This window comes from Amblyomma mixtum, chromosome 4 (assembly GCF_055824585.1).
Source record: "Amblyomma mixtum isolate Tamu chromosome 4, ASM5582458v1, whole genome shotgun sequence".
In the NCBI taxonomy this organism is placed as follows: Eukaryota; Metazoa; Arthropoda; class Arachnida; order Ixodida; family Ixodidae; genus Amblyomma; species Amblyomma mixtum.
This window is the reverse complement of record NC_143015.1, coordinates 159,467,597-159,480,187: the sequence shown is the minus strand read 5'-3', so window position 1 is coordinate 159,480,187 and position 12,591 is coordinate 159,467,597. Positions and strand designations below refer to the sequence as shown.

Genomic DNA, 12,591 nt, shown 5'->3' with positions numbered 1-12,591 from the left:
AACTGCCGTGTGCCGTGTAGGGCCAGCGCCCTTGAGAGAATCTCGAGTGGCCTGAATTAATCCGTAGCAATCCACTGCGGCACTCCCGGTAGCCTGTGTGTCACTTCGGGCCATTAAGGGGGGACACTGGTCTTTGAGACCAAAAAATGACCAAAAAAACGATTTTCAAAAAATGACATTTGTGGAATTTATAGCTATCATTTTCCAACTGTACCACTTTTTTCCTAAGAAGTCATCATTTTGACCATAATATTAAATTCAGATCATCGTGTGGGCTGAATTTATGCAGGCGCTGACAATTTAATAGCATGAAAATTTTGGACATCTGGCTATCTTAGTATGTTGATATCTGAACATCTAGGACAGATAGAGATGTTGTATTAGTTGCTAAGGGAAGCTGAAGGCACAGTGTGTGTAATAATCGAAGCAGATTTGTTCAATCACGCTTCAAAAATTTAATTTCGCAAAGTTTACCGATGCACTACATTCACACCTTGAACACTGATATTCCAAGTGCTGTAAAATTACTAATGATTGTAAAACAGAACAACTGCTTTGATTATTGCACTCTTTACTCACCATACTATGCAGCCGTGGATTAAAAATGATTTTTTATTGAGCAGTTTTCTTGCACCGAGGTACTAATGAATGACTAATTAAAATTAATTATCTTGGGAACCAACTAATTTATGAGAAAGATAATTGCATTGTTGAAATCAGTATAAAAAACTGAGCAAGATAGTACAGTTTTATTAGGATTGGGCTAAAAATAAGGAAAATAGGTCTAAGACCAGTGTCCCCCCTTAAACTCCACTTAACGCTTACCCTGCGGAAACCTGTCTTGTGAGAATTTGAAAAAAGGGCCACAAACCTGTGAGGAAAGTCTGCGCAAGCACATCACGGTGCACGTCTTCCACTGGTGCTCAGCACCGCATTGCGCTTCGTGCGTTCTCGCCGCTGATAGCTGATGGGGATGTGCAGGGTTGCCTGGGCCTCGTCAAGCTGTTTGATTACAGCTTTTAGCCCAGGTGACCCACCAGCCTTTCTGGTAAATAAATCTCAAGTTCAAACACTAGCATTCGATGATTTTGGGACGGTCTTGTTGCCCAGAGCAGTGAGTTTTTTTTTAGTAGCGGTATCGTGAGCTACGCTGGAGAAGACATAGCAGCTTCTACCATTGTCGCACTATAAACACAATCATGCACTTATCTTGCACTGCTACGCTGCTAAGAGGCTTACTTTTAACCATAACATACATAACCATAGCTCAGACATACCAACTTGTGACATGTGTCGGGCGTCAGTTGTTGCACCGTTAACCTCCAACTACTACTAATGTTACTGTCACTGCTGCTGTGTGGGACTTCTTTTTATAATGGTTATCTTTGTGTAAGGCCATTGGGTAAAAGGCATAAATTGCCATGCATGATCGGTGCATGGAATTTTTTTTGGTACTTTGTCTACTTGGAACTCCATTTATCTTAAAATTTCGTGGCGTCAGTTGTTGCACCGTTAACCTCCAACTACTACTTATGTTACTGTCGCTGCTGCTGTGTGGGACTTTTTATAATATTTATCTTTGTGTAAGGCAATTAGGTAAAAGGCATAAATTCCCATGCATGATCGGTGCATGGAATTTTTTTGATACTTTGTCTACTTGGAACTCCGTTTATCTTAAAATTTTCGTGCCATTTCTGTGGCTTCAGGCGAACGGAAGTTAAAGGTGCACTGAAAAGGATTCTGAACTTGTCTTTTGGCCGCGGGAACTCGATCTACCCGTTTCTAGCATTCTTAGAAACAGTGACTTATTGCCCTGTGTGGCCGATTTCCCCAATTAAATCGAATTAACGTCCGGCTCCCGCCTTTTTTTTTTTTCTGCCTTGTATGGTGGGCGGAGTCGACCAACGCGTGGAGCGCCTTTCACCCAGTCCCGTGGAGGCTTTGCTTTCGCTTTGTTTTGTTTTTTAGGTTTCCATGAATACATAGTTTCATTCGCAGATAATATAACGGCAAAATAAGCCCGAAGAAATAAAAATACGCGCGGACTATTTGCTTCTACGGACTACTTTGTATTACTCCGCCGATCGCAGAGCGGCAAGCCGCCACGGGACTGGGTGAAAGGCGCTTCACGCGTTGGTCGACTCCGCCCACCGTACGAGGCAGAATTCAGAAAAAAAGGCGGGAGCCGGACGTTCATTCGATTTAATTAGGGAAATCAGCCACACAGGGCAATAAATCGAAGTTTCTAAAAATGCTAGGAACGGGTAGATCGAGTTCGCGCGGCAAAAAGACAAGCTCAGAATCCTCTTCAGTGCGCCTTTAACGTATTTCATGACTTTCACCTCTGCATTTCAGGTCTACTTGTATTGTGCTGTTGCGAAGCACTTTGGGACCGACCTAGTATGGGGCTTTTGTGAGTCTATAAAAAGTGGTAATGCATTGCGTTTAGTTGCATGGCAAATGCAGCATTCTTTTTCCCAAGAAAGTTGCGAAAATTGATACCGTGTGTTTGGGGCAAAGGTAGGGCATTCATAAAAATCTGTGGTCGCAGTGGAAATTTCAAGAGCAGGCTGGCAGAAGGTAAGTAATATCAAGAAAAATTGTCCTTATTGGCAGTCTTCGTGTCGTGGAGGTAGTTGTCAATTGTAATGAAGGCATACATATGTCATCATCATCATCAGCCCGACTACGCCCACTGCAGGGCAAAGGCCTCTCCCATGTCACCACCGTATCACCGCAAACTTCTTAATCTCGTTCACCCACCTAACTTTCTGCCGCCCCCTGGTATGTTTGCCTTCTCTTGGAATCCACTCATTGCCAGCGGTTATCTTGCCTTCGCATTACATGCCCTGTCCAAGCTCATGTCTTTTTCTTGATTTCGACTAGAGTCTTGATACAACAAACTTGGCTAGACTGCCAAGAGCAATTCTTTATATTGAAATATAAGTCAGACTTGAAAATCAAACCTGTCATAGTAAATGCTCGAGTTATCGAATGACCCTGGAACAAAACTGCCAAGACCTATGGTAAATTTGTTTGGTGAAAGACTGGGCAATGACTTCGCGGTTTTTTAGATGAGAACAGAGCAGCAGTGACCATGTGTCATGTTCCCATCAGTGCTTTATTGAATGCATACTGTTGGGAGCATCCATAGAGTTTCTTACTATTACCTAGAGGGAAAGCTGGCGGCGCTGCACTTCAGCCACCATGGACGCCCAAAGCGTCATGGGGCGGTGAGCTACTTGTTGCGGAACAGCCGTAGTTTTTCAGGAACACGGAGTGGCACTACTGAGACGTTCCATTCCGAAAACGCTGTTCGTGTGTGCGCAGACGACTTTCGCGCGAACGCAGTGGGCAAAACCCATAGTAGTGAAAACTCGACGACACACGACGCCAATAAAAGGTTTCACTTTTCCGAAATGCCATTAAAAAACCTCTTATAGTAATTAAGCAACAGCATCTTTTTTGAAAACATATTTACTTTTAAAAGTGCGCCTGCTATTTACGAAATATTAGTTTTTATAATGTTCAATACTCGGCCAATAGGAGAGCGAGTCGTCTCTTATTTTGGGCAAACTTTGCACTTAAATGCTTTTCTGCTCGTTTGTTGCAATCATTAGACCAGATATTGAATGTAAGGACGTTTGTGGTTATCAAACAGCTTTATTTTTCTATTATTTTTTGGCCAAAAGTTGCAGTTCCGCAACAAGTAGCTCACCGCCCCATGATGCTTTGAGCGCCCATGGTGGCTGAAGTGGTCTCGAGGGGTCGCCATGCAAACTCCCATAGACGGGCTGCCAGCTTTCCCTCTAGGTAATAGTAAGAAACTCTATGGGAGCATCGAAGCAGGACTGCTGCAGAAATGCAAGAGCCTCCAGCACCTGTCTCGGTGCAACACGGTGGAGCTCTACCACTACCGCTTTGCACCCATCATAAGCACCACTGTTGTGTCAGTGCACTGCGACGAGTGCGCAGTTTAGATGCACTGGAAGAACGGATCCACGGGAACGGAGGCATAGAGTTTCTTACTATTACCTAGAGGGAAAGCTGGCAGCCCGTCTATGGGAGTTTGCATGGCGACCCCTCGAGACCACTTCAGCCATCATGGGCGCTCAAAGCATCATGGGGCGGTGAGCTACTTGTTGCGGAACTGCAACTTTTGGCCAAAAAATAGTAGAAAAATAAAGCTGTTTGATAACTACACACGTCCTAACATTCAATACCTTGTCTAAAGATTGCAACAAACGAGCAGAAAAGCATTTAAGTGCAAAGTTTGCCCAAAATAAGAGACGACTCGCTCTCCTATTGGCCGAGTATTGAACATTGTAAAAACTAATATTTCGTAAATAGCAGGCGCACTTTTAAAAGTAAATATGTTTTCAAAAAAGATGCTGTTGCTTAATTACTATAAGAGGTTTTTTAATGGCATTTCGTAAAAGTGAAACCTTTTATTGGTGTCGTGTGTCTATGCGTTTTTACTACTATGGTTTTTGCACACTGCGTTCGCGCGAAAGTCGTCTGCGCACACACGAACAACGTTTTTGGAATGAAACATCATAGTAATGACACTCCGTGTTCCCGAAAAACTACGACTGTTCCGCAAGAAGTAGCTCACCGCCCCATGATGCTTTGGGCGTCCATGGTGGCTGAAGGGCAGCGCCACCAGCTTTCCCTCTAGGTAATAGTAAGAAACTCTATGAACGGAGGCGAAGGCTGAGTGGTGTGAATAAAAAGAAAATATCAATAACATGCCAACTGGTGCCCGAAACTGTGCTGAGGTAGGTTACAATGGCTGGTAGACGCTGGCAGGCCGAGGTGCCAAGTGAAACTGAAATTGAGTGGTCGCAGTGTTCTCTGAGACGGGAGTGGTCGTTGCACCTTCTCCCTTTGCAAAAAGGAGAACTTGTCCTTAAAGGGACTATGAAATAAATTTATCGAGATTACGTAAAGATAGGCAATCCATCACTCATCACCCCAGCGCAAGAATTTTTGAGCTAGCATCAATAACAACGAAGTTATAGACGATTAAAAATCACGCTCCTCCTCTCCCCCCTCAACTCGTACGTGCGGGGCAGCATAAAAAAATTAAGAAAACAGCTCCGGGACTGGGCTCCGCCCATGAATACGTCATTCGCTGACGTTCGGTTTATGACTTCCGGTTGTCCCACTCCCGAGGAGCAGCGTGCGTCGGCAGCGTCTCTCCGGTCTCTGCGCTTTCTTGGCTCCCGAACTCGCGACAGAAAGAGGCGGCAGAGGTAAATTGAAAACATATGCGCGAAGGCAATGCCCTGGATCGCGCTTGCAAAAGGGGGGCGCGCGGCGGTACGAGCAGACAATTTTCACCGCTACCGGAAGTGTGCCCGTGACGTCGTAGCTGCCGCGGCTCGAGCGAATGACAGCGTGTGGTGGCCTGCCGATGTCATGGGACTAGTGACGTCTGTTTTCCCGATTTTGGTTCCAAAATGGCTCCCTGCGAAGACACCGAACGGCCCGTGAATTTTAAAAAAACACGATTTTTAAAAATTCATAATAAATTGCCGGCTCAGTTCCGAAGGCTCATACTTGGTGTCAATGCTTCTGAGCATCACTTCTAACATTTACAAGTGGCTTTTAATTCTTTGCATGGTTCCTTTAACGAGGGTATCGTAGAAATCATTGATTAGCCAAGCACTCCTCTTAGCGCCACGTGAAACTTGGCGAGACAGTTTAACATGCGCGATAGCGAAAGCAAAGTAAAGAGGAAAAAAAGGTAGCAAGGTCTCATCCGCACCACACCCTTAAAAACAGTTCTGCATCCAGCTTCTGGTAAGAGATTGATGATGATGACAGCTATCAGCAGAGAGCTATGCCATAAGTCAAGCACCTCAGTAGTGTTTTCGGCATTGTTAGTCTGGTGCAAGGTTTACAGTGTAGTCCACTTATAACAATACCAGATATAATGATATATCGGTTATAACGATCAAATTGTTTAGATTTATCAATTTTCCCATTGCCCCTATGTAAAAATAAACCACATACAGGGTGTTTCGCCTAAGACTTTCTGCAATTTTTAAAAATAAGCTATTTGAATTAGATGCGCGCTTTTTCTAGCATAGCATTGTCAGTGGTGTAGTACATCATAATGCAGCTAAGACGTGCTAACTATCAGGCTTGTTAACCAATATTTAATAGTTAACTTTTAAACTATTACCGTTGGGCTCCTTAATTATTGAGAGGCATGTAGCCCACCGTAAGTGATGTCCATATCCATTTTTAGAATTTCGAGAACGCGATTATCCTCGGCGCTGTGGCCCAACAAATTTTGGCTATTTCGACGAGTTAGGTTCACTGGAGAGGTTGCTTTGCCTGCAAACTTCTCAAACCGCATGTATTTTGGCGCGATGTAGGCGAAATTTGTTGGGCCACAGCGCCGAGGATAATCATATTCTCGAAATTCTAAAAACGGATATGGACATTACTTACGGTGGGCTGCATGCCTCGCAATAATTAAGGAGCCCAATGGTAATAGTTTAAAAGTTAACTATTAAATATTGGTTAACAAGCCTGCTAGTTAACATGTCTTAGCTGCATTATGATGTACTACACCACTGACAATGCTATGCCAGAAAAAGCGCGCATCTAATTCAAATAGCTTATTTTTAAAAATTGCAGAAAGTCTTAGGTGAAACACCCTGTATAACGATACAATTATAGGCGATATATCGGATACGATAGAATTTTGACCACCTGGAAAATATTTACTAGGAAATTTCGCATGAATGTTTGCGAAAAAAATAAAATTATTTGAAGAGAATGACTGTAAAAGTGCCACAAATAGACCGTTGTGGAGAAGTCCGCAAGGAGGCGATGCATGCGGCCTTTGGAAGTAAGTGCCATCATCATCGCAACCACTGGAGAGAGAAGGTGGGGAGAAGGGGAGCGCTTGCTTGGCCGCCAGTCCGTTGGCCACCGCCATGCTAAGGGTGCGGCCTTATCGCTATCGCCACTATTGCACAATTGTACGTGGAAGATGGCGATCTCTCTCAAGGTAAAGCACCAGATTCACCACTATTTCCGGCAGGGCTTCAAGGTGGGAAGCCGCGCTACAAATATGTGGGCTTTCGCAGTCGTCGATTTCGACAATAATCAAGGCTGTAGATGTCCTCGAGAAGGCTGGCTCCAGCGGCCACGATGACCAGCGAAAGAGGGTTATACCCCTGTGAAGCGGGCAAGTTAAGTGCACTTAAGGAGAGTGTACTTCGCTGTAAGTACACTTTGCCGCATCTAAATGATGCAAGTAGAGTGTCACTCGCGGAAGAGTGCACTCCGCTGAAAGTGCGTTCACGGACCACACTTTGCTGGCCGAGTGCGTAGCCTTGACGCCAGCGGTTCCGATGGTACAAAATGTATAGTGCATAAAAAGCACTTACAACTTTATTTTACGTGCTATAACACTGTTTTCAGAAAAAAGTTCCTTGGTTATAGCTACAAGCGAAGCAACAAAACAAGTAAACGTGATCAGATGCAACATCGCTGCCCGCCGCCATCTTGTTTGTTGTCGAAATTCTGGATAGTCTTGGCTGGTCTTGGCTTTTCTTCTAGTTTCATTTTTTTTCATCGTTAAAAACTGCTGAACCTCGTTTTATTTGTGCTATCACGTTAAGCAATCAAATATTATGAGTCTTTTTTTCTTTTCCATCGTCCTATTCAGAAATTCCGCTCATTTTCTATCGCCATTTTTTTTTACTATGAGTGCACTTTGCTTTCCCGTTTAGCACTGCGTAGCCCTAAGTGTCACTCGGGATGCCGAAGCGCACTCCCCGTAAGTGCACTTAACTTGCCCGCTTGACAGGGGTATTGAGACCCTTTGTACAGCGATGTCGAAGAGAGTCTCTACCAGTGGTTCCTGAACGCTCGCAGCCGGAATGTTCCAATCACAGGACCGATTCTTTCTGCAAAGGTGAAGACATTCGCTTTGCTTCTGGGACGTGAAAACTTCAAGCCCGGCGGAGGATGGATCCAGAGATTCAAAGATTGCCACGGCATCGTTTATAAAAACGTGGTCGGGGAGGCTGCCTTGCTAGACGTGTCAGCGAAAGACGAGTGGCTGACGACAAAACTGCCGAAGATGTTGGAGCGCTATGAAGAAAAGACTCTGCGGTCTCGGAAGGGACAGATGACTTGCTCCCCGAAACTGCCGATGTGGGTGCACTTTGGGATCATGTTGCCGCTTCTAATAACGCCAGCGGAGCACTCTCAGATGACTTTTTGAACGCTGACAACGTTGCTGCTTCGTGTGAGGAATTCGCTGATGAGGCCATTGCCAAGGAGCAGCTATTGCGACAAAAAGTGGCATCGAGCGATGGTGAAAATAGTGATGACGATGACGGGAGCATTGACAACAATGGCAGTGACACCACCACGCCAGCTCCAATGTCTTCACGAAGTGCCTTTACAGTCCATCCAGTCGCTGATAGGCTTTATCCATGCTACAGGACTGCCGCACATGTACGCGCAACAACTAGAGGCTATGCATACTGAAATAATCAAGCTTCAGCTGCCGCTCAAGCAAGTGCAGATTTCAGACTTCTTTAAAGGTGCACTGAAGAGGATTCTGAACTTGTCTTTATGCCGCGGGAACTTGATCTACAAGTTCCTAGCATTCTTAGAAACTGCGACTTATTGCCCTGTGTGGCCGATTTCCCTAATTAAATGTAATTAACGTCCGGCTCCCGCCTTTATTTCTTGAATTCTGCCTCATACGGTGGGCGGAGTCGACCAACGCGTGGAGTGCCTTTCATCCAGCTCCGTGGAGGCTTTACTTTCGCTTTATTTTCTTTTTTAGGTTTCCATGAATAAATAGTTTCATTCGCAGATAATATAGCCGCAAAATAAGCCTGCAGAAATAAAAATCGGCGCGGACTATTTCCTACTACGGACTACTACATATTACTCCGCCGATGGCAGAGCGGCAAGCCGCCACGGGACTGGGTGAAAGGCACTCCACGCGTTGGTCGACTCCGCCCATCGTACGAGGCAGAATTTAAAAAAAAAGGCGTGAGCCGGACGTTAATTCGATTTAATTAGAAACCGTTATTTATTGCCCTGTGTGGCCGATTTTCCTAAGAAAGCTCGGAACGTGTAGATCGAGTTCCCGCGGCAAAAAGACAAGTTCAGATTCCTCTTCAGTGCACCTTTAAGCGTGATTAAGCTATTTATTCTCTTTATATATACAGCAATAAAGTGTTCAGTGTTCTTTAGTGACTAGCTTTGTTCTATCTGATTGAATCGATGCCGGCAGGTAGGTTAGTCTGCATGCATGGGAAAATGCATGTGTGCTCGCTTGTGCTTCTATTCCTTTTTTTTTTTTGGCGGTCCAGATATAACGATAATCGGTTATAAATATCGGATTTTCCCATTTTCTCAATATCGTTATAAGTGGATTGCACTGTAACAATGGGTACCAAATAAATTGCACATGTTGTTTTGAAATGTTCGGTATATAGTAGTGAAATATTTTTATATTGCAAATACAGGTATTCTGATGAGAATTTTTGAAAAGTTTGTAAATCTGAAAAAAAAAAAATAGTTAATGCGAGGTACTGTATTTTCCGGTGTATAAGACACGCCCCAATTTACCCAGTTAGGCTAGTGAGGCTTAATTGAGCACACTTGTGCCACCATCGTGAAATGCACCGTACCTGTGAGAAGTTCTTAAGCAACGCTAGGTGGTCGAAAAAGGCTACACTCGCGCCATACGAGCCCACGTTTTAGCAAAAAAGGAAAAAAACGAAATTACTCTTCTTATGTCCATAGCAACATTTTATTTTTACCTAAAACCTTCGAAGTCTTCTTCTTCGGATGCACTAGCAAAAAGTTTGCTCATTTCTGGAGGCAGCGCGGCTGAAACATTCTCTTCGCTCTACGTACACAGAGCAAACAAAGTTGCAAAGGGTGACTAAATAAGAACACCGGATAGTCTTGGCTTGTCTTGACATAGGTGAGAAGCGAGATTGTTGCCACCTTTTGGCATTTCGCATTACTTTTGCTTGGGGCCTCCGAAACGACCATGTGTGTGTGATCCCAGAAGTTGTCATCCTCGCTGTTTTATGCTAAAGTTCACCTAAAAAACTTGTGCACGGCGGTCCCGGTATTTAAGTATTAACAGTGTCACAACCGCGTCATTGGTAGATTTTTTTCGGTGAAAAAAGCTTGAACATGAACCCGAGTAATTTCTGAACTCTAAAAAAAAAAAAAAACGCAAAATTTGTATATAAGACCCACCCTTGTATAGGCTCCAGCAAGATTTCTGAAAAAAGCCGCGTCTTATACACCGGAAAATACGGTATGTAGTAACGAGAGTTCACTGTATACACTGGCTACAGTAGTGGCTTGGAAATGCATCCGACTTGGCAACCAAGTATCGCCGCCATGGCAATGGCCTTTGATGTGTAGCTGCTCTTGCCTGGCCTGCTTGCTTTGTTGTTGTGGGCACTGCAGAAAAAAATGCGGCTTAATTTGAATATGAGATTCTGGTGTTCATGAGATTCTGGAAGGCAGGCTGGCAGGCAGCGGCTAGTTACAGAATAGTGTTGCCGCAGCTTCGATGGGGAGCGGGCTTGGCCGAACAGTGCCCCTCCCACCAACAGAGCAATGTGATACCAGCCTGCTGTCTGACACCTAGTGTGTCGACGAGTGGCACGTTGTGAAGGGCTCACTTTTTGCTTAGGGTGTGCGCTGATGGTCTTGCTCTTTTGCAGTAGGCAGGATTTGAGATTTTTCTGTGTCTGCCTGGTCTTGCTGTGTTTCTGCCCTGTGGATTTTACTTAAGGGGGGACGAGGGTCTTAGAACTAACTTTTTTATTTATGGCTAGAGTGTGATGAAATTTTGCACACAGATGCGTTTTTCTCTTCAGATTCCAAATTTGTAATCGTAATTGAGCTGGTGGTCTTAAATCTTACAAAGTCTAGATTGTAATTAGGTAATTTCTTACGCAGCTTTAATGAACTTTCTCATTGCATTTTGTTGCTTTTATTTACATGAATTGATACCCAGAGAGTTCCCATAACCAATGACATTCTTCGTTTTTCTCTAAGGGCATGTCATCCTGATATATCATGTCGAGAGTAAAAGGTCGCAGTATTTGACACTGCAACTCGTTACGCTAATTGTAAATGGTTATTTATACATGGCCTAAACAAAAAAAAGTAAGGATGTCATCTGGTATGAGAATTCGCTGGCTGTCAATTCGTGTAATTAAAAGCAACAAAATGCAATGAGAAAGTTCATTAAAACTGCGTAAGAAGTTACCTAATTACACTACAATTTAAGATAACTTTTGATCTAAGACAACCAGCTCAATTATGACTACATTTTTGGAATCTGAACAGAAAAACGCATCTGTGCGCAAAATTTCATGAGGTTCTAGCCATAAATAAAAAGGTCAGTTTTAAGACTCGTCCCCCCTTAAGCCTGAAGGCCTTCAGTGGTTTACAGCGAGAATGAATACAGTGTGCCATTTGAGTATGCTCGGGCTACCCCGCTTTCGTCACTGTGTTTGCAAATGCGCAAACCTTGTTTTAGCGTTTGTAGCATTGGAGCTCAGCCACCAACTTGTGTGTCTTTGTTGCAGGAGATGATCAAGGAGCTCCTGAAGGCCTTCTACCAGGAGGTACGGCACAAGCCAGAGCAGATCATCTTCTACCGAGACGGGGTCAGCGAAGGCCAGTTCGGCATTGTACGCGACCAGGAGCTGTCGGCCATTCGGCAGGCCTGCCTCGAGTTGACCCCGGACGGCTCATACAAGCCACCTGTGACATTCATTGTAGTCCAAAAGCGCCACCACACCCGCTTCATGCCAGTCAGCGACCGTGAAGGCGTGGGCCGGTGCAAGAATATCCCTCCAGGCACTACTGTCGACACGGTGGTCACGCACCCCGTCGACTTCGACTTTTTTTTGTGCAGTCACGCCGGCATTCAGGGCACCAGCAAGCCAGCACATTACTACGTCGTTCATGACGACGCGAATTTTACCTCTGACGACCTCCAGAAACTCAGCTATTATCTGTGTCACACCTACGCGCGCTGTGCTCGCAGCGTTAGCATACCAGCGCCTGTGTACTACGCACACTTGGCTGCTTTCCGCGCGAAGGAACACATTGCCAGTGCTTGTAACTTCCCAGATGGGAGTAGCGTCAGTTCGAGTGGCCCCGATCCGGTAACCACTGAGCAATATGTGCGCGCGGTCAAGGTAACCGAGGAGATGCAGAAGAACATGTATTTTGTTTGAGTACCTCTGCGCTGTTTGGACTGCTTCAGCTTTGCGTTGTGTGTTTTCATGGCTCAATAAAACGTGCTTTTAACTTACTGGTGCCGTTCGTGTTTCGTTCCAAAACCATGGTAGAGCACTTGGCCGCTCCTTAATGCACAGGTTCAGTGGCCACATTTCAATGGAGGTGAAACACATGCCCATGAACTATGCACACTAAAGAAGCACAGGTGGTCGAAATTAATTTGGAGACCTCCACGAAGCATTTATCGTATAGCCCATGCGTTGCTTTTGGATGTGAAGCTCCATATACCACTCTATCTCTAAACCATGAAAGTTCTAA

At 44.7% G+C, this 12,591-nt stretch overlaps 1 protein-coding gene across 1 annotated transcript in view; it reads left to right on the top strand.

Annotated features, from left to right (window-relative positions):
* The window catches only part of LOC149348988 (protein argonaute-2-like), a 32,092-nt gene extending 19,746 nt beyond the window's left edge, over positions 1 to 12,346 (top strand). Inside the window, exon 4 of the mRNA XM_089541080.1 lies at positions 11,613 to 12,346. Within this exon, the coding sequence (XP_089397206.1) occupies positions 11,613 to 12,269 (657 nt within the window). The 3' untranslated portion in view covers positions 12,270 to 12,346. The remainder of the gene's footprint in view (positions 1 to 11,612) is intronic.
* Positions 12,347 to 12,591: the final 245 nt, after the last annotated feature.